The sequence below is a fragment of the Emys orbicularis genome, chromosome 11 (assembly GCF_028017835.1).
Source record: "Emys orbicularis isolate rEmyOrb1 chromosome 11, rEmyOrb1.hap1, whole genome shotgun sequence".
In the NCBI taxonomy this organism is placed as follows: Eukaryota; Metazoa; Chordata; order Testudines; family Emydidae; genus Emys; species Emys orbicularis.
The window spans coordinates 79126024-79148374 of NC_088693.1; the positions used below are offsets into that span (position 1 = coordinate 79126024).

The 22351-nt window shown below is 46.4% G+C and overlaps 1 protein-coding gene across 1 annotated transcript in view; it reads left to right on the forward strand.

Moving 5' to 3' along the window:
* The window catches only part of ADARB1 (adenosine deaminase RNA specific B1), a 169724-nt gene extending 150236 nt beyond the window's left edge, over window positions 1-19488 (forward strand). The window contains exons 9-10 of the mRNA XM_065413578.1: window positions 15879-16057; window positions 19312-19488. Coding sequence (XP_065269650.1) covers window positions 15879-16057; window positions 19312-19488 — 356 coding nt within the window. The remainder of the gene's footprint in view (window positions 1-15878; window positions 16058-19311) is intronic.
* Window positions 19489-22351: the final 2863 nt, after the last annotated feature.

Consider the following 22351-nt stretch of genomic DNA (forward strand, 5'->3'; position numbering starts at 1 on the left):
TGCCTGTATGCTCGGGGTACTGCTGATCGCCATATTTGGGGTCGGGAAGGAATTTTCCTCCAGGGTAGATTGGCAGAGGCCCTGGAGGTTTTTCGCCTTCCTCCGCAGCATAGGGCAGGGGTCGCAGGCTGGAGGATTCTGTTGTGGGTGGGTCAGCTTTTGTGGCCTGCATCATGTGGGAGGTCAGACTAGATGACCATATTGGTCCCTTCTGACCTTAAAGTCTATGAGTCTATGAGTCTATGAGAATTACAACACCGTAAAAATTCAGATTTAAATAGCTGAAGTCGTGAAATTTACGATTTTTAAAATCCTATGACCATGAAATTGACCAAAATGAACTGTGAATTTGGTAGAGCCCTACCAATATTACTGTGACAGATATGGCAATTTCCTGTAATATCCTTGAAAAACTTTATAGAATTAAGTTTAAGTATCTTTGGTGACCATTGTATTTTAATGTATTATTGTGGGCATGAATGATCAGAGGACTATACTGAACAATGTGGCAGACAAGAATGGTCTTTTGGGACAATATGCATGAAGTGGATTTCCTGGGAAATCTCTAAGAGATGAATGCAAATTTCCCACCTCTAGTTATGCAGAGGTGGGAAGCTTTTGAAGCTACACCCTGAGGGAGGGGACCATTGTCTCCTGATTATCTGTTCTCAGAATCTGAACATCAAAGGCCCAAGCTATATAAAAGAAAGATGGAACTATTCATGATAGTGGCCTCACACCTCATTTTTGTTCATAATTTGGAAGAGGAAAAAACATTTGTGCTTTTTCAAACCCCAGTTGTTTTCTCAACTTTGAATGAACTAGTTCTTCTTCGAGTGCTTGCTCATATCGATTCCAATTAGGTGTGCGCGCGCCGCGTGCACGATCGTCGGAGAATTTTCTACCCTAGCAACACCCGGTGGGTCGGCTGTGGAGCCCCCTGGAGTGGCGCCTTCATGGCGCTGGATATATACCCCAGCCGACCCAGCGCCCCCTCAGTTCCTTCTTACCGCCCCTGACGGTCGTTGGAACTGTGGAGCGCGGCATAGCTGTTCTCCACTCTCCCTAGCTTATCCTGTTATCATTGAAGATAGTTGTAGTTATAGTTGTTGTATAGTGTTAGATAGTTATTCTTTTTAGTTTTTAATAGTTGTAAATAGTTAGCGGGGGTTAAGGGGGTTGTTCTCCCCCCTTTTCCCCCCGGCGCATAGCCGGGCTCATGCCCAAGGCTCCTGGCTTTAAGCCGTGCGCGTCCTGCGCTAAGCCTATGCCTACGAGTGATCCGCATGACTCGTGTCTGAAGTGTCTCGGAGAGTCCCATCAGACAGATAAGTGTAAGATCTGTAAGGCCTTCAGACCAAGAACCAAAAAGGAGCGGGACTTCAGGCTTAGGCAGCTCCTCATGGAGGCGGCACTTAGCCCGGATCCTCCCTCGGCGCGCCCAGCCCCGGCACCGAGTGCCTCGGTGCGCAGCGCCCCTGCGGCACCGACCGGTACTGCACCGCGGGCAGAATCGGACAAGCCCTCATGGCACCGGCCTCCTTCGGCACCGCGCCCGCCACAGGGACCTTGGCGCCGGTCCCTGTCTCCGGGACACAAGAAGTCCCGTAAGGCGCAGGAGACTGCTGTCCTGAAGTCGCCGGCTCCCCCAGTGCCGGGGGTAGAGCCGCGTCCGCCTTTGGACCGCCAGAAGCAAGTGCCTGCTACACCGTCGACTCCGGCACCGCGGCCGTTGAGTCCGGTGCGGACTGAATCACCACCTCGGTCGGCGGTGGAGCCTTGTCTTCCTTCCACCCCAGAGACCTTCGCGATGGCGAGAGACCTTATTGCTCTCACGGAGCCGGCACCGCCCCAACCTCCGGCACCGTCGGCTCCTCGCGCAGTACAATCCAGGGGCAAGCCTGCCCTGGTGCGCCCACCGTCTCCGGACGTGGACTCACGGCACCGCTCCAGGTCTCGGAGCAGGTCCCGACGCCGCTCGCAGTCCCGGCGCCGACTATCGCCTCGGCACCGGTCGTACTTACGGCCAAGATCTTCTTCGCGGCACCGCTCTACGTCTCGGCACCGTCACGATCATCGGTACCGATCGGACTCCAGACGTAGTTCTCGGCACCGGTACGAGCGCCGCTCGAGTTCGAGGGGCCGCTCCCGGTACCAGGTCTACTCGCGGTCGTCGTCGTCTCGGTCAAGATCCAGATCTCGGCACCGGCATGGCCACCGGCACCGATCCCGATCCCGGTACCGCTCACCGGCACCGCGCAGGGACCGATCACCTCAGGACCGGCACCGATCGGCACCGTACCATCCGGAGCCGGTTTCGACGCGTTCGGCACCGCCTTGGCCCTCGAGATCAGCATCTCGTTCCTCCGATGGGGCCTCCAGATCGGCATACCCTCCTCAGGGTCAGGCTGCTACGGCTGACTTGGGCCACTGGCAGGAGGTGGCCAAGGACCCTGCACAGGGACCTACGCACTGGTCGTTCTGGACCCCGTGGGCCTATCACCAGGCGCAGGGGGCTCCACCATCAGCCTCTCGCTCGGCACGTTCTGAGCCGAGGGTCCCGGAGGCCACTATCTCCCGCCCTCCCCCAGGGGGCATGGAGGCTCCCGTGCCTACACCACCTGAGGCCCTGGACCTAGGGGCAGGAGATGCTCCGCTTCAGGGACCCCTGGAGCAGGACCCGTCATTAGACCCCTTGCCACCTGAGGCATCCTCCTCATCTTCCCGAGATGAGGCGGTGGTGGGCACAACCGCCACAGGTCCGCCCCCGATAGATCTTCGTGCCCACCAGGACCTATTACGTAGGGTGGCGCGTAATATGGATCTCCAGGCGGAGGAGATAGTAGAGGTACAGGACCCGGTGGTGAGCATCCTCTCGGCTGATGCCCCATCCAGGGTGGCATTACCTCTGATACGCACGATTCAGGCTAATGCCACTACAATATGGCAAACTCCTGCCTCTATTCCACCCACAGCCAGAGGGGTGGAAAGGAAGTACTTTGTCCCTTCCAAGGACTATGAGTACCTATATACTCATCCCCAACCGTGTTCACTAGTGGTGTCATCGGTGAACGCACGGGAGCGTCACGGCCAGCAGGCTGCAGCGCCCAAATCGAAGGACGCTAAGCGCTTCGATTTGTTTGGGCATAAGGTGTATTCAGCGGGAGGGCTACAACTCAGAGCGGCCAACCAGCAGGCGCTCTTGAGCCGCTACAACTTTAATTCCTGGAACTCTATGGGGAAATTTAAAGAGTTAGTTCCCCAAGACTCAAGGGAAGAGTTCGGGGCCTTAGTGGAGGAGGGTAAGAAGGTGGCACGGACCTCCTTACAGGCCTCCTTGGACATAGCGGACTCGGCCGCAAGGACGCTGGCCTCAGGTATCGCCATGCGGCGAGTCTCCTGGCTCCAGGTCTCAGGCTTGCCGCCGGAACTGCAGCAGACCCTGCAGGATTTACCCTTTGAGGGCCACGGGCTGTTCTCAGAGAAGATGGACTCTCGGTTGCAGAGCCTCAAGGACTCGAGAACGATCATGCGCTCCCTGGGGATGCATGTCCCAGGGCCCCAGCGCAGACCCTTTAGGCCCCAGCCTCAAAGGTTCTACCCTCCCCCGCCTCGTCCGAGACAGGACTTCGCCAGAAGGCGGGGCCGAGGTGGTAGGCGAAGGTCGACCGGCCCTCAACCCGGTCAGAACCAGGGGCCGCCTAGGCCACCTTCAGGCCCTAGGCAGAACTTTTGAAGGTGCGGTCGAGGACGGCGCCCCAGCCACTACCCAGGATCCAGCTCCCTCCTTTCGGGATCGCCTCTCCCGTTTCCACCGTGCTTGGTCCCTTATAACCTCGGACCGTTGGGTCCTTCGCACGGTGGAGAGGGGATACGCTCTCCAGTTTTCTTCGTCCCCCCCTCCCACTCCCCCTCCCCGTCCCTCTTCAGGGACCCTTCTCACGAGCATCTCCTTACACAGGAGGTTTTTGGGCTCCTCTCTATGGGGGCCATAGAGGAGGTTCCGCCAGAGTTAAGGGGCAGGGGGTTTTATTCCCGCTACTTCCTGATCCCCAAGTCAAAAGGGGGTCTGCGACCCATCTTAGACTTACGCGGACTCAACAAATTCATAGTAAAGTTGAAGTTCCGCATGGTATCATTGGGGACCATTATCCCTTCCCTGGATCCTGGAGACTGGTTCGCCGCCCTCGACATGAAGGACGCATATTTTCATATAGCGATCTATCCGCCTCACAGGCGCTTCCTGCGATTTGTGGTAAACAAGGTGCACTACCAATTTGCAGTCCTTCCCTTCGGCTTGTCCTCGGCTCCCAGAGTGTTCACAAAATGTATGGCGGTCGTCGCAGCATACCTTCGTCGACAAGGGATACAGGTGTTCCCGTATTTAGACGACTGGCTGGTACGCGGCCGCACCAGAGACCAAGTTCAAGCTCACGTCCACATAATAATACAAACATTCCACGAGTTGGGCATTCTACTCAACAAAGAGAAGTCCACTCTAGAGCCAACCCAGAGGATAGAATTTATTGGAGCAATCCTAGACTCCAGACGTGCCCGAGCTATTCTACCAGACAATCGCTTTCATACCGTCACAAGCGTCATTCAAGGGCTCAGGGCCTTTCCGGTTACCACAATAAGGACGTGCCTCGCCCTGTTGGGTCACATGGCCTCGTGCACTTACGTAACCAGGCATGCCAGATTGCGGCTTCACCCACTTCAGGCCTGGGTATCATCGGTGTACCGTCCTCATCGGGACAACCTAAACATGGTGGTCACGGTTCCGAGCTCGGTCTTGACCTCCCTCACCTGGTGGTTGGATCGCAAGGCGGTTTGCGCAGGAGTGCCGTTTCACGCCCCACAACCCTCCCTGCACCTGGTCACAGACGCTTCTTCTCTAGGATGGGGCGCTCACCTCGGGGAGCACCATACCCAGGGCCTGTGGACCGCACCCCAACTAGCCCTGCACATCAATGTTCGAGAGCTGATGACGGTGCGCCTGGCATGCCAGGCATTTCTCAATCTCCTACAGGGCCATTGTGTGTTAGTTCTCACCGACAACACCACGGCCATGTTTTACATCAACAAGCAAGGAGGAGCCCGCTCGTCGCTTCTATGCCAAGAGGCCATTCGCCTGTGGGACTTCTGCATCGCCCACTCGATACATCTCACGGCATCGTTTCTTCCTGGAGTCCAGAATACGCTAGCGGACCGTCTCAGCAGGTCCTTCCAGACACACGAGTGGTCAATTCGCCCGGACATCATCTATTCCGTCTTCCAGAGGTGGGGATTTCCCCAGGTCGACCTGTTTGCCAACAGGAAGTGCTATGCATTCTGCTCCCTACAAGGGCGAGCTCTGGGCTCTCTGTCGGACGCGTTCCTTCTAACCTGGAAAGACCACCTGTTCTACGCTTTCCCTCCATTTCCACTGGTCCACAGGGTACTGCTCAAGCTCCGCAGAGACCAGGCACAGGTAATTCTAGTCGCTCCAGCTTGGCCAAGACAGCACTGGTACACCACACTGTTAGAGCTATCGGTTCAAACACCGATCACGCTTCCCTTGTGTCCAGATCTCATCTCTCAGGACCACGGCCGACTGTGTCACCCCGACCTGCAATCGCTCCACCTCACAGCCTGGATGCTCCATGGCTGAATCGGACAGAGCGGCAATGCTCGCAGCCCGTCCAGCAGATTCTGCTGGGAAGCAGAAAGCCCTCTACACGGACCACTTACTTAGCCAAGTGGAAACGGTTCTCCTGTTGGTGCGAGCAACGAGCTACGTCCCCCTTGCAGGCGCCTATTCCTCTCATACTTGAATATCTCCTATCCCTAAAACAACAGGGCTTGGTGATATCTTCAATCAGGGTTCACCTCGCCGCTATTTCGGCGTTCCACCCAGGAGAACTCGCTTCCTCGGTCTTCTCTAACCCGATGGTCGTTAGATTCCTCAAGGGCTTAGACCGACTGTATCCGCAGCAATGCCAGCCCGTTCCGACGTGGGACCTCAACCTGGTTCTTTCCAAGCTCACAGGGCCTCCGTTCGAGCCACTGGCTACCTGTTCACTCCTGTACCTATCCTGGAAGACAGCCTTCCTTGTAGCCATCACCTCAGCACGGCGCGTTTCTGAACTCAGAGCGCTTAGGTCCGAGCCCCCATACACTGTGTTCCATAAGGACAAGGTGCAGCTTCGCCCCCACCCTGCCTTTCTTCCCAAGGTAGTCTCATCTTTTCACGTGAACCAGGATATATTTCTCCCGGTCTTCCATCCGAAGCCACACGCTACTCGCCAAGACCAGCGTTTGCATTCTTTGGACGTACGCAGGGCCCTGGCTTTCTATATTGACCGTACAAAGCCGTTTAGGAAGACGACACAACTCTTCGTTGCAGTGGCCGACCGGATGAAAGGCTCACCGGTCTCCTCACAGTGCCTGTCCTCTTGGATCACGTCCTGTATTCGTGCTTGCTACGACCTGTCCGGTGTCCTGACGCCGCGCCTCACCGCTCACTCCACGAGGGCCCAGGCCTCCTCGACTGCCTTCCTGGCTCAAGTCCCGATCCAGGACATTTGTAGAGCTGCAGTTTGGTCATCGGTCCACACATTCGCTGCTCACTATGCGCTGGTGCAACAATCCAGAGACGATGCTGCATTCGGGTCAGCGGTTTTGCACACAGCAATGTCTCACTCCGACCCCGCCACCTAGGTGGGGCTTGGGAGTCACCTAATTGGAATCGATATGAGCAAGCACTCGAAGAAGAAAAGTCGGTTACTCACCGTTGTAACTGTTGTTCTTCGAGATGTGTTGCTCATATCCATTCCAAACCCGCCCCCCTTCCCCACTGTCGGAGTAGCCGGCAAGAAGGAACTGAGGGGGTGCTGGGTCGGCTGGGGTATATATCCAGCGCCATGAAGGCGCCACTCCAGGGGGCTCCACAGCCGACCCACCGGGTGTTGCTAGGGTAGAAAATTCTCCGACGATCGTGCACGCGGCGCGCGCACACCTAATTGGAATGGATATGAGCAACACATCTCGAAGAACAACAGTTACAACGGTGAGTAACCGTCTTTTATTGAACTGAACTGGTTGAGTAAACTGAAATGCAGACAATATTATCTCTGTACCTGCAGAAGAGGCTAGTCAAAAGCTGGGTTAGCACTTAACAAACTCTGGTTTCAGGTGCTTAGCTAGAGATTTCCGCCAGTTCAGTGGTTTGACTTTCTTTAAAACTTTGGCAGCAACATGTAAGGCTTGAATAGTATTTTATTTCCTTAAAATAAATGATTTCACTAGATTATAATACGTTTAGATCTTAACTTAGGTGGTCATAATTTCAAATTTAATTTTAAATAGGTTAATTTTCTTTAAAATAGCACATTAATGTAAATAAAAATATTATTTACATAAAAATCCAATTTTTAATATTTTTTTAAAAGAATCATTGATTTGTATCCAACATGAGACAGGAGATAATGGATACATCTGAAAGGTAATTTATAATCAAATTTGTGACTTGTATAAAAGTTGCTGGGCCTAATCCTGGTCTCTCCAAAGTCAGCGGAAGCAGGGACCTTGTTTGGGGGACCTTTTATAATGTGTGCAAGCTAAATTAACAGTAGTCAGTAGTTCTTATGCATGGTTGTCTACACACTCATTGCAGCATAAGAAAGAGTAGGCCTTCTCTGTTGATGTGTATATGGAAGATATGTTATATAACTGCTAGTATCTGTTATGCTCCTGAAGCATATTACAGTAGCTGTTTAGAAGTTGTCATGTTCAGTGTGTGCCCCCAAGTTGCAATCTTACATGGGGAAATGGAGGGAGTGAAAAGTCCTTTACCCACAGGAAGTTTGAGCAGATTTTTGCTCAAGTTTTGCTCTGAGTAGTTCTGCCACCTGTGTCAGCCAGCTCCGAGCCACCGAGAGCAGGGGACCCTGAAGCTCTGAGCCTCCATGGGGGGTGGGGGCCCCCCGAGCTCCCAGCCAGCCCCTGCAGCTGCCTAGTGGCTCCCCATTTTGTCATGGATACTTTTAGTAAAAATCAGGGACAGGTCACGGGCTTCCATGAATTTTTCTTTATTACCTGTGACCTGTCCGTGACTTTTACTAAAAATATCTGTGACAAGTTGCTGACATCTGCTGGGAGAGCAATACAGCAGAACACAGACAATCCAGGAAGTTTTTGGAGGTTATCGGGGACAACTTCCTGGTGCAAGTGCTGAAGGAACCAACTAGGGGCAGAGATCTTCTTGACCTGCTCCTTAGAAACAGGGAAGAATTGGCAGGGGAAGTAGGAGTGGGTGGCACCTGGACAGCAGTGACCATGAGATGGTCGAGTTCAGGATCCTGACAAAAGGAAGAAAGGAGAGCAGCAGAATATGGACCCTGGACTTCAGAAAAGCAGACTTTGACTCCCTCGGAGAACTGATGGGCAGGATCTCCTGGGAGGCTAATATGAGGGGGAAAGGAGTCCAGGAGAGCTGCCTGTATTTTAAAGAAGCCTTATTGAGGGCGCAGAAACAAACCATCCAAATGTGCAGAAAGAATAGCAAATATGGCAGGCGACCAACTTGGCTTAACAGAGAAATCTTCGGTGGGCTTAAACACAAAAAGGAAGCTTACAAGAAGTGGAAACTTGGACAGATGACTAGGGAGGAGTATAAAAATATTGCTCAAGCATGCCAGGGTATAATCCGAAGAAGTGGGTTGTAGCCCACGAAAGCTTATGCTCTAATAAATTTGTTAGTCTCTAAAGTGCCACAAGTACTCCTGTTCTTTTTGCGGATACAGACTAACACAGCTGCTACTCTGAAACCTATCAGGGTATAATCAGGAAGGCCAAAGCACAATTGGAGTTGCAGCTAACAAGGCATGTGAAGGGTAACAAAAAGGGTTTCTACAGGTATGTTAGCAACAAGAAGAAGGTCAAGGAAAGTGTGGGACCCTTTCTGAATGAGGGAGGCAACCTAGTGACAGAGGATGTGGAAAAAGCTGAAGTACTCAATGCTTTTTTTTGCCTCGGTCTTCACAGACAAGGTCAGCTCCCAGATTGCTGCCCTGGGCAGCACAGTATGGAGAGGAGGTGAGCAGCCCTCAGTGGTGAACGAACAGGTTAAGGACTATTTAGAAAAACTGGAGATGCACAAGTCCATGGGGCTGGATCTAATGAACCTGAGGGTGCTGAGGGAGTTGGCTGATGTGATTGCAGAGCCATTGGCCATTATCTTTGAAAACTCGTCGCGATCGGGGGAGGTCCCGGATGATTGGGAAAAGGCAAATATAGTGTCCATCTTTTAAAAAGGGAAGAAGGAGAATCCGGGGAACTACAAACCAGTCAGCCTCACCTTAGTCCCTGGAAAAATCATGCAGCAGGTCCTCAAGGAATTCATTTTGAAGCACTTGGAGGAGAGAATGATAATCAGGAACAGTCAACATGGATTCACCAAGGGCAAGTCATGCCTCACCAACCTGATTGCCTTCTATGATAAGATAACTGGCTCTGTGTATATGGGGAAAGTGGTGGACGTGATATATCTTGACTTTAGCAAAGCTTTTGATACAGTCTCCCACGGTATTCTTGTCAGCAAGTTTAAAAAAGTATGGATTGGATGAATGGACTATAAGGTGGATAGAAAGCTGGCTAGATCATCGGGCTCAACGGGTAGTGATCAACAGCTCGATGTCTAGATGGCAGCCAGTATCAAGCGGAGTGCCTCAGAGGTCGGTCCTGGGGCCAGTTTTGTTCAACATCTTCATTAATGATCTGGATGATAAGATGGATTGCACCCTCAGCAAGTTCGTGGATGACACTAAGCTGGGGGGAGAAGTAGATATACTGGAGGGTAGGGATAGGGTCCAAGTGACCTAGACAAATTGGAGTCAAAAGAAATCTGATGAGGTTCAAAAAGGACAAGTGCAGAGTCCTGCACTTAGGATGGAAGAATCCCATGCACTGCTACAGGCTGGAGACCGACTGGCTAAGCGTCAGTTCTGCAGAAAAGGACCTGGGGATTGCAGTTGACAAGAAACTGGATATGAGTCAACAGTGTGCACTTGTTGCCAAGAAGGCTAACGGCATATTGGGCTGCATTAGTAGGAACATTGCCAGCAGATCGAGGGACGTGATTATTCCCCTCTATTCGGCACTGGTGAGGCCACATCTGAAGTGCTACGTCCAGTTTCGGGCCCCCCACTACAGAAAGGATGTGGACAAATTGGAGAGAGTCCAGTGGAGGGCAACAAAAATCATTAGGGGGCTGGGGCACATGACTTTTGAGGAGAGGCTGAGGGAACTGGGCTTATTTAGTCTGCAGAAGAGAAGAGTGAGGGGGGATTTGATAGCAGCTTTCAACTACCTGAAGGGGGGTTCCAAAGAGGATTCAGCTGGACTGTTCTCAGTGGTACCAGATGACAGAACAAGAAGCAATGGTCTCAAGTTGCAGTGAGGGAGGTCTAGGTTACATCATGAGGAATTACATTATTAATATTAGGAAACACTATTTCACTAGGCGGCTGGTGAAGCACTGGAATGGGTTACCTAGGGAGGTGGTGGAATCTCCATTTTTAGAGGTTTTTAAGGCCCAGGTTGACAAAGCCCTGGCTGGGATGATTTAGTTGGGGTTTGTCCTGCTTTGAGTAGGGGGTTGGACTAGATGACTTCCTGAGGTCTCTTCCAACTCTAATCTTCTATGATTCTAAGATCTTAGCCTTAATCATGAATGACCATGAGTGGTCTGGATCTCAGTTTTATGTCTCATTTCAAGACAGGTAACTCTATCCCATGAAGCAGTGACTCTGAAAAAGATTTGGGGGGTTGTGGTGGATAATCAGCTGATCATGAGCTCCCAGTGCAACGCTGTGGCCAAAAGGACTAATTCAAAACTTGGATGCATAAACAGGGGATCTCAAGTGGGAGAAGAAATGTTATTTCACCTCTGTATGGCACACGTGTAATTGCTGCTGGAATGCTGTCTCCAGTATTGGTGTCCACAATACAAGAAGGTTGTTGATAAATTGGAGAGGGTCCAATTTATCAACAGGAGAACCACAAGAATGATTAAAGGATTAGAAAACATGCTGTCTTCTTTGAGTAGTGTTCTTGTGGGCGCACCTGTGCCTTTGATTGGGTAACATTGCCCATGTGGCCCATACATGTGCCCCACACATCCTTGTGCCCCACACCAAGGCTATATGGGATTGTGTGGGTGAACCACTCTTTGTTCCTTCTTAAACACTTTGGGCCTGAGACAGAGTTTACCTATGTCTATTCTCTGTAGTATTCAGCAATTAGTTACTTAGCATATAATTAGATACCTTTTTAGTGTTTTTAGTTGTAGGAACATTTGTTTACCCCCCCCCCTTTTTTTCCCCTTTCCCTTAAAAAAATTATTCGTAGATATAGTTAGATAGTGGTTAAGATTTTTCCCTTCATAGGGGTCAGTTTTTGTTTATTTACACGAGAATGCTGGGCTCCCTGGGATTCAAAAAGTGCCTCTCCTGACATGAGGCTATTCCATTCCTAGTGTCTCTGCTGTAGGGTGACCAGATAGGAAGTGTAAAAAATCGGGACAGGGGATGAGGGGTAATAGGTGCCTATATAAGAAAAAGCCCCCAAAATCGGGGCTGTCCCTATAAAATCGGGACATCTGGTCACCCTACTCTGCTGTTTGGGTGATACTCATATCCCCAGTAAGTGCAAGACCTGCATGTCCTTCAAGGGTAGAGCCAGAAAAAATAGGGAGAGCAAATTTAAACTCCTCATGATGGAGAAAGCTTTATGATCAGCTTTGGATCCATGGGTGAAGGGCCCCCCCACACACACATATGTAGACCCCCGAGTACCGCTAGTGCCCTGTCAACATCAAGATCTCAGTCACTGGAGGCTGCAAGACATATAGGTGGTATTGCACCACCAAGTACATCTACAGTACCACAGACCTCAGTCTCAATATCTGGCTGTCAGAGGAGGTGAGGAATAAATCTTCAAGAAAATATCAATCACCGATGCACAAGCAGACTATGGAGACCTCAGATCCCAAGAGGAGTTCCACACAGGCTCCAAGTGATGCTGGCGCTGCAAATGCAAAGTGGACTCAGTCATCTTAGAGACACTCGGTACCGATCTTGGGTATCCATACCCAAAGTGGCAGAGACACAGTTGAGAAAAGTTCTGAGTCCATCCCTGAACAACACTCCGTATCTATAACCAGAAAGTCAGTGGTACCAAAGACTGCTCGGCTACCCATGGTACCAATGGAATTGGAGCTGACTCACACCCATGCCAACCACCTGCATCACAACTGAAGACATCCTCCACAGGTCCGCACTCGACCCAATATTTGATACCATCAGTACCACAAGAATTTAGGTACCCTAAAGGCCTGATGGTATCATCGGAGCCAGAATCTCCTCTGTTAACAAGTGCTGGGGGTTATCAGCATCAAGATTCTCTCACCCCTCTGGCTCCTAGAGTACCATACTCACCCTCATCTACTTTGCAAGTGGAACAGCTATCTGCCTCCCCCCCTTGTAGTATGTGGAAGAAGACACCTCAGACTCTCACATATTGGTTCAGAGATCCCCTGTCTATTCTAAGATTCATCTCTCTCCCTCCAAGCTGACATATTAGATGAGAATAGACCTCAAATGGCATCAACGTGATTACCTCCACCTATGTCATTTGTCCCCCTGAGTGGCCTTGATGGGATCTTTGGATGTTCTGTGTTGCAAATTGTTGATGACAATCTTCACACCACCTGAGGGAGCAGAGAAGGGCCCATTCTCCTCAACATCCTCTACCACCACCTGTGCCAGAGGAGGAGACCTTTGGGGAGCAAGAAGCAAGAGCGGATAAAGAGGTGACACTTCTTACTAGTATTTCTTCCTCCTCACCTGATGAAGCTGTGATGCCTCCATCACCTTCTGTGGTGGATGACTTCAAGTAGTTTCAGGAACTGCTGAAGCAAATTGCTGACATTCAACAAATTCCTCTAGAGCAAGTTCAGGAGTCCCACCATAAACTGCTATATACTTTACAGACCTCTTCATTTATGAAGATTACCACTCTGGTCCATGAAGCGCTTATGGGGCCTGCTAAAACTGTTTGGCAATCCCCAACTACCGCACTGCCTACCTGCAAAAAGCATTATGTCCCTGCCAGAGAATCAGAGTTTCCATTTTTTCACCCAGCTCCGAATTCCCTGGAAGTGGAGTCCATTTGTGAACAAGGCAGACAGCATAGCTCAAAGTCCACCCCATATACAGGAGTCTTACTCTTCAGCTACACTTCAGTTCAGAATAGCAAATCATCAGGTGCTCATGGCCAAATATGACTATTTGAACTACAAAAAAAATAGTATTTTATTGAGCACCTGCCAGAGGAACATTGTGACCAATTTAAGGTGATTATACAACAGGGTCAGTTCCTGGCAAAGACATCCCTCCAGGCCTCCTTGGATGCTGCAGATACTGCAGCACAATCTGTATCCACTCCAGTGGTCATAAGAAGAGTGTCTTGGTTGCAGATCTTGGGCTTCCCAAGAGGGGTTCAGCGCACCATTGAAGACCTCCCTTTTGATGGTTGCAAGCTCTGTGCAGACTCAATGGATACATATCTCCACACTTTAAAGGATACACTGTGATCCTTAGGGATTTGTATTCTTGTAAATAAGAGGAGATTTAGTAGGTCTCAGATGGCACAGAGAGCACACCAGCCCCGTATTCAACTTGTCATAGACCAGCTGAGCCCCTTTCCAACAGGCCAAGATACTCTAAAAAGAAACCTCATTCATCTGTAGCTACTTCTCAGCCATGTGCATTCTCCAAGCAAAAAAGAATGGAGAGTGGAGACCAGTTGAAGCATCCTTTTGAGCCACTAGCTACATGTTCTTTGTTAGTTTATTCAGTGAGGACAGCCTTCCTGGTGGCAATCACTTCTGCCCAAAGGGCTGGGGAATTAGGGGCTTTAATGCCAGACACCCACACACACATTTATGGTATTCATCAGAGAGAAGATTTTGCTATGGGCCCATCCAAGATTTTTACCTTGGGTGTCTTCAGAATGAATTAATCATTCATCTCCTGTTTTTCCCCAAGACTAATCAAGAAGCCATGTTCCATACCCTAGATGTCAGGAGGGCATTAGCTTTTTACTTAGATAGGACCAAACCTTATAGAAGATCTCCAAGACTATTTGTATCCTTTGTGGACCGAAACAAGCATTCTGTTATTTCAAAACAGGGGTTATCAAAGTAGATCTCTGGATGTATCAAGATCTGTTACAACTGAACTCATTTTCAACCCCTTTGAGAGTGATTGCACATTCAACAAGAGCACTATCTGCACCTGTAGCCTGACTTAAAGATGTACCAATTGCAGACCTCCAGAGAGCGGCAACTTGGTCCTCTGTTCATACTTTTTCTATCCATTATGCCTTGGTCCTTGCTGCAAGATATGACACTGCTGTGAGCAATGCAGTTCTCTCCTCTGTATTGGACTCTGTTCCGAACCACCTGCATCCTTAGCGGGGTACTGCTTAGGAAACACCTGAAGCAGAGCACCCACAGAGATGCTACTCAGAGAAGGAGGAGAGGATACTCACCTTGTGCAGTAGCTGGAGTGCTCTGAGATGTGTACCGCTGTGGGTGATCTGCTACCCACCCTCCTCCTCTGCTGCTTCAGTGTCTCCCTTTTGGGACTTTGCAGAGGAGAAGGAACTGAGGGCAGTTCGCCCACACAGCCCCATATAACCTCAGTGTGGGGCACAAGGATGTCTAGGATGCATGCGTGGGCTGAAGAGGCATTGCTGTGATCAAAGGCGCAGGGCACAGGCACACCTGAGGTGGAGCACTCACAGGGACACAAATCTTGAATAACTCCAGTTACTGCACAAGGTGAGTAACCTCTCTTTATAGACTCAAAGAACTCAAGGTATTTAGCTCAACAAAGATAAGGTTAAGGGGTGATTTGATTACAGTCTATAAATACCTACATTGGGAACAAATATTTAATAATGGGCTCTTCGGCCTAGCAGAGAAAGGTCTAACATGATACAATGGCTGGAAGTTAAAGCTAGACAAATTCAAACTGGAAATAAGGCGTACATTTTAAACAGAGTACTTAACCATTGGAACAATTTCCCAAGGGTTGTGGTGGATTCTCCATCACTGACAATATTTAAATCAAGACGGGATGTTTTATTATGAGCTCTGCTCTAGGAATTACTGTGAGGAAGTTATCTGGCCTGTGCTATACAGCAGGTCAGACTAGATGATCATAGTGGTCTCCTCTGGCCTTGGAATCTATGAATCTCTGATAGCTGCAACAGCACTGTATTGCTAGCACCAGGAGTGGGAATTGATTAAGGACATTAATTCTACTTAATAATATTCAGACACGTACAGTACAGGGTTACTAGTGAGACTCTGTGGAACCTGGGCATTCCTCTATTCAGCTACTGAATAGGCCCAAATCTGCTTAGTTTATGAGCTAAACTAAGATCAACCCAAGGTGTATTGCATACTGTGATGCTCCAGTATTACTGTTTGATGTGATCTTGTTACAGATCTTTCTGTAATCTCTTTACCTTCCCTACCATCACCAATACAAGCATGCATGGATTTTCAGATTTCTGATAAAGCAGACATGCACAACTGAGCGTGATAGCAGGAGATGACATTTTAGCTGCACATTCCCCATAAATAGTAATGGAATGGGCGTGGCTAAATCCTGAAGTAGCTGTTGAAAATCATGGAGGTATTTTAGAACCACAGCTGTAAGAATGCCTAACAATATGATTTGTATAGCACTATCCAATCACTCCTTCATCTATAAACAACTGAGCAGGAATTTTCACATTTTCATTATTGTGTCCCTCTTCCCTTTCAGGTATTAGCAACGCAGAAGCCCGCCAACCAGGAAAAGCACCTAATTTCAGTGTAAACTGGACAGTAGGAGACACTGGTCTTGAAGTTATTAATGCCACAACTGGCAAGGATGAGATGGGTCGTGCATCTCGTCTTTGTAAGCACGCTTTGTACAGTCGCTGGATGCGTATTCATGCAAAGGTATATGTCCAAAGATTGGAGTATTTTTTTACTGTTGGGTTTCAATTTTGCGCAATCTCATAACCACCTTTCTAATAAAAGCTTGTGATGTGCTGGTTAGTAATTGGGTAAAAATGGGGAAGAGAGATGTCTTTGTTCCACATTTTCTTTACTATGATCATTTCTAGTGTAAATGTATGTGAAGATCTAATTACCTGCCTCTAGAACAAGTAAAGTAAAAATGTTGACTCCTTCGAGCTTTGCTTATAATTTTAATGTACTGGACAAGATAGACTCTTTCAGTAGCTCTTCTGGAGCCCAGCACACAGAATACTAAGGTTCCTGTTTGAGAACATGTGGGTAAAAGCCTAGCCCCATTGAAGTCAAAGGTAGTGGCTTAAGGGGGCCAGGTTTTTTTCCCCTGGTCTTCCCCAGGAGGTGCAGGTAAAGGTCAAAGAATTGCTTTTTGAAAGTTTGGATTTCTTTTCCTCATGATAGTTGATACTTTATAAAAATGGAAAGGTACAAGCAGTAGACCATGATCCTTAGGGTTCTCCCAGTCCTCTCTTCAAAGCATCTGTATTGATAGAAGCAAATAGCACCTTGAGCCAGTCTTTTCAGCAGAATCAGTATTCCTACAACAGTCCTTTGGAGTCTATCATTTCTTATTGTAGTGTGGCAAGGCACTGAAATACTGCAATATAGACAGCTGGGTGCTGAGATTGTAGCATAAGCTTGTCATTCACTTTCACCCCATGCCATTTTCTTAGTCCTTTGTCACTGTTCAGAGATCCTTCTCACAAGAATATGTGGAAGGAAGACGTTTCTGTCTTTTTAAGGGCAGTAGAGCAGGCAGGATTGTGGGGGAAAAACAAGCCTTATTCAGAAAAATAATAACCCCTTAGGTTTAAATGTTTTTCTTCCTCCCCTCCCCAACTTTGTTAACGTGTCACTCTGAAATATTTTCATGAACAGATATGAATGGGTGGGGTCACAAGTGATGGCTTGACAAAGTGGTGCTGCCTAGTGGGTGGAATCCATTATGACTTGGTGTTGGTGAGAGAGGATTGGGAGGAGTTGTGAAACATTATGAGGTACTAGTTCAGTAGAATCTAGAAACTTCTGGAGAGTAGGCAGCGTCCCTAATAACATGCATTGGGCCAGCTCATCTTAGTTGTTAGTCTTTATGGGGCTGAATTAGCTAGGTGGCTGTTTCTCAGTCCTACTGTAGTAAATGTGAAAGCTCTAAATGTCAATACTGCAAAGGGCTGATTAGTCTTTAGAGATTAGCAGACATAAGTACATTAATTTAACTGGCTGATGCTGAGGGAAGTGGTAGGAAACAAGCAATTGAATAAACTAAAGTAACGAAAACAGATAATTCTTCCAAAGTGAAAGGTAACCATTGCCGAATGTGTAAAATAGCAAGATAGAAAGGATTTGTGCTTATCTCAAAGAATGCAAAAAATATTTTTCTCTGGATTCTTCAAGATTAAATGTGCCATTGAAGGAAACTATGTTGAAATAGAAAAGCAAAACATTGATGAGTTTACTGATTGTGCAAGTGAGAAATTTGATGCTATCATCACCATCTAAACATATTCTCAGTGATAATTTAAATCTACGTTCCAGTCTTTCCAGCAGCTTTTTAACATAAGCCTTGTTCAACAGTAATCTCTGTCCTTCTTTGACATCCCAAAGTAGACCAGTCAGTGATTATGCTATACAGCAACTGAAAAAAAATGCAGATTTGGACTTTATAAGAAAGTTGCAACCTTCTTTTATGCTAACAACTTCACCTTCAGTGTAACAGAAAATGAACAATTTAAGAAACGGTTAAAGCACTTCACCCTGGATGTTCTCTTCCAGACAGATCCACTTCTGCATGCTGCAAGTGAAAACACAGGAAAAATTAAAGGGAAAACAAAAAGAATTACATTGACTTTAATGAAAGATGGGATAGTTGGCTGAACATGAGAAACAAACTGATAGCTTCAAGCATCAGTTCAGGAGAAAATGCTTTCCTATCCATGCTTAATGGTATTGATTCTACATCTAGGGAAAAATGCAGAATGATGTGTCCAAATTGCTGAAGATATCATCCTGTAGCGCAGAAAAGAGTTGCCATTGCCTCACAGAACAAAAATAAAATGAAAAAGATGAGAGACTTTCTGGGGTCCAGTTATCCCCAATATCTGACGCACGAGTTTTCAAAGCACCATTTGCACCTCTTTGAGTAAGAAGTAGACTTGAACAATCCAAAGAGGGGGATGGAAGGGAAAATTCTCCTGTAACCATCATCAGCCTTATAGTTATCTGTCTGAAGGCGGAGGATTGGTGCCCCAGCATCCCCAGGAGCGGATTCTCAGGAAGTCTGCATTTGTGTCCAGCTAGGTTAAAGCTTGAACTGAGCACAGGAAGTGCCTTTGTCAAAGGCCAGCGTGTATTTTACACAGTAAAGAGCTACAGAGAGTACAAGGGGAATTGACAGGTTTCAGACAGGCTTGGCAGATTAGTAAGATCTAGATGATCTGATGGTCCCTTCTGACCTAAAACTCTAAACGTTATTATTACAGCCTTGATTTTTCTGAGCAACAGTTGACCAATAATCTAGGTTCACCAAAAACCGGTGAAATTCCCTGAGATGACGCTAACGGAAATTCCGCTCCTGCAGAGTTTCTACATTCTGCAGGAGCAGAACCACGGGCTTTGGGGAGCTTCTGTTCAGTATTTCGCTTATTAATCTATCCTGTTAAGCTGCAGAGCCACTTCAGCTGGTCCTGCTGTAATGCACCCCCCTTTCATGGGGCAGGGAGGGTGACAGGAGGTTACACATAGGCCTTCCACCCATGCGGCACTGGGGGTGTGTATCTCCCTGGAATCCTGCTTCCCTCCGCCAGCCCTGCTGTCAGGGGAGCCTTTGCAACCACAAAGGTGAGTGGGAACTGTCTCATGAAGAGTAGAAGGGTGAGTTTCAAAGAGAATTCCAGCCAGTTGCTATCAAGCAATATGATGATGGTTTCAATTTGACCTTCAAGGTGCTTATGGAAATGAGTAGATCCTCAGGGTTCCCACTGGACCAATAGTTTTGCTATGAGCTGTGAAGTGATATGTAGTTGGATACAAATCAACAGTAATGTTCTATCCAAAAAGGGTAGAATACAGTGTTTGTCGTTCTTTCAAATTGCTGCACTCATTCTCTCGTTTTCCTTGATTCTGGTTCCTGGAACGGCTTTGTGTGATAGTTTGTTTTCTTTCTTTTTCTATTTGTGCAGCTTTCCTCTAGCCTGCGCTCAAAGATCCTCAAACCGAACCTGTACCATGACACTAAGCAGGTGGCCACTAAGTATCAAACTGCCAAAGAGTGTTTGTTGAAAGCGTTCCTGAAGGCAGGGCTTGGAGCCTGGGTGGAGAAACCAATCGAGCAGGATCAGTTTTCTCTCACTGTCTAATCCATGGACTGCACATCACTTTGGAACAATTCTGGAAATCCTGGCGTCCGGCATCATTTTCTGGCATCAGCTGTCAAAGCATCTTTTTGACACTTTGAAACTAACTAGCAAATCGATGTTATGTTTTGCTCAAATATTGGAAGTCAATGATAAGTTGCTACAATAATTCTATATTTTGTTATAAAAATAATTTTGGTTTACTTCTCTAGAAAATCCTTTTACTGTAGAAAAAAATTCAGTAAGGCTGTCTTTAACAGTACCAGATGACTCATATTTTTCTGGGTTAGAAATAATTCCCTTTTTTAATGCAATATAAGCAAGTGCATGAAAACATGTAGATTGCATTAGGTTTTACACTGCATTTTTTTAGCCTGTAGCTTAATTTAATCAAAAAAAGCTACAAAGTTAATTTCTGCTCTTCTGTTAGCGTGTTTTTTGTTGTTTTTTTTAATTGCAGAGGTTTAATTGCAGAGCATATAGGTGACAAAGCCAGAATGGATTTTGGACAGCTAGCTTTTCCCTTCTTCCTTGCTCTTTAAAACCAGCTGCTGAAAACTTCATGTCTTTGATGTACGTATTTATTAGCCTGTGACCTGGTTTTTAACATACAGCTTTTTATTCTGTTTTTTAAAATACCTTTACCTCCCATTTACATGCATTGTAAAGTCATCATTTTTTACCACTGGAAACTGGAAACAAAAAATAAGTATTTGTAAGTTAAGAAATTTAGTCTATAGTGTACAAAACCTGTTTAGAAGTAGGCAATTTGTATATCCCAGGAACTCATGCAAACACCACCATAACATTAACAGTAATGTGGCAACTTCAAAAAAACAGTTCATTTTGGGGAAATAATTCTGATTTGCCAAAAATACCCATTCATAGAATATTAATTACAGTTTTTCTCAAAGAAATGAGAAGCCTACTAAGGATGAAAGAATTGTTAAACTTCTTTTTTGTGGTCTTCAAAGACTTAACAACTGGACTGTTGTGTCCCCTGAAGATTGTATTGCCGGTAGCTTCACATACATGATGATCTATAAAAGTCTTAGTTCTAAGTTTTGTTTGCTCTAGTATATATTTAGAATGGTATTTTATTTATAAAAGCTCTTTTACGTTAAAATTTTCACATATGCTAGATGTAAAAATGAAAAATAGCAGGGAAAATACTGCCAGGTCTGTTAAGTCAATGGGTGCATAGACAGCACGTTTAGAACAATTTGTAAGCGAAATGAAAGTCTGACGATGGATTGGAGAAATCCACTTTTTCTCAGCATAGCAGGTATAATTCTCTAGTTCCAGCCAATATGTCTAAGTACATGATGTGACCTGTGTGTATCAAATATATTGCGTGTACAAATTCTGAAAAACACCTCAAAGTATTTTTAAGTCCTATTTTTAAAAAAAATTAATTTATAATAGCAGTAACTACCTCAGCACCGGGCATTTCCTGGAGAGTAGTGGCTCCATGGATGTTGTGGAAAGTGATGCAAAAACTCTTTCCATCCAGTAATCAATACGCTGGAAATGCCCTGTCCTGCAATCATTATTGCTCAATTATGAATCAAAGTGAAAAAAATTATCAAGACTAAAAGTTGCCTGAATATTGTACTAAACCTCCTAATTAGAGTCTGAGTAGCAATACATGAATGTGTAAAATAAACTCTGGTAGGGGAAAAACATTCAGAATGTGTGAAGGCAAGTAATGTACATGCTCTTTCAAAATACAAGATTTACATTGTATCTGTCTTTGCAAATGTCTTTGGCCCTCAACCTGCAAACACTTTTGCAATTGCTAAAAGTTAAGCACAAGTAGACCCACGGAACTGCTCATGTGCTCAAAATTAAACATGTGCATAAATTTGCAGGATTGAAGCCAAAATGTGGAGAACTGTAAATTAGAGCAATTTGTGAATTTTCTAGCTGGTCTCACCATGTGGATTTTCTTGGAATTCGTCTTACTATTAAATGAAATCTCTGTTTTTAAGGGACTCTGTCTACTGATGATTTCACTTTGCCATCTTAATCTATTTTTACCAATCTTTTTAAATTTCTCATTCAGAAGTTGAGCTCTCTTCAGATTTTATTTTGAAGTTCAGGCAGTTATTAGATGAGATTATTTTTTTATAGATGAAGTCCTGAATGTGAGTAATATATTTAAGTATTATTGTAGGCATAAATTTTAAGACATTCAAATTTACTATGAATATATGGAAACTATAAGTGAGAGTTCCAGGCAGAATTCTTTTTGATAAAAGAGCAGCATTTGATTGATATGAGGGATGAGATCTCATTCATTATAGTTCTAGGGTTTTCAAAAATGTTTTCCAGGATCATGTGCAACCCATATCAGTCATCGGGGAGCCAATGGCTTTCCGCACACCTGCTTATTCATTTTTGTTCAGTAATATGTGAAAATCAGAAGTTGTAGGGAAAAAAAGTGTTCCTGTAAAAGATTTATTTGAGATTGTTATATTCAGCTAAATTCTGCCATGTCCCTTTTTTGTCATTCTGTGCCCCTTTGTATTCTTAGCCTTTGTATTCTTTGTAATACTCCTATATTCTTTACAGATCACCATCATCAAGCATGGATGGCTTTTTACGCATTTCATTTTAAATGATTGCAGAGGATAAAGGCAACATGGCTGCCAACAGCTGTTGAAATTTGGGGTTGACCTTTCTCTATCAAGCATTTAGCTTGGCATTTATTTTGAGAGGTTGGATGGTCTTTTTGAATAGCTTCATTGTGCGATTTAATATGTAATGGTGGTGGTGGCTAATCTTAGCAAGGATTTGTTATGCTATCCTGGGAATTCTTGGGGTTTTTTAAGTTGATATAAGTGTATATCTCAGGTTCGTCACA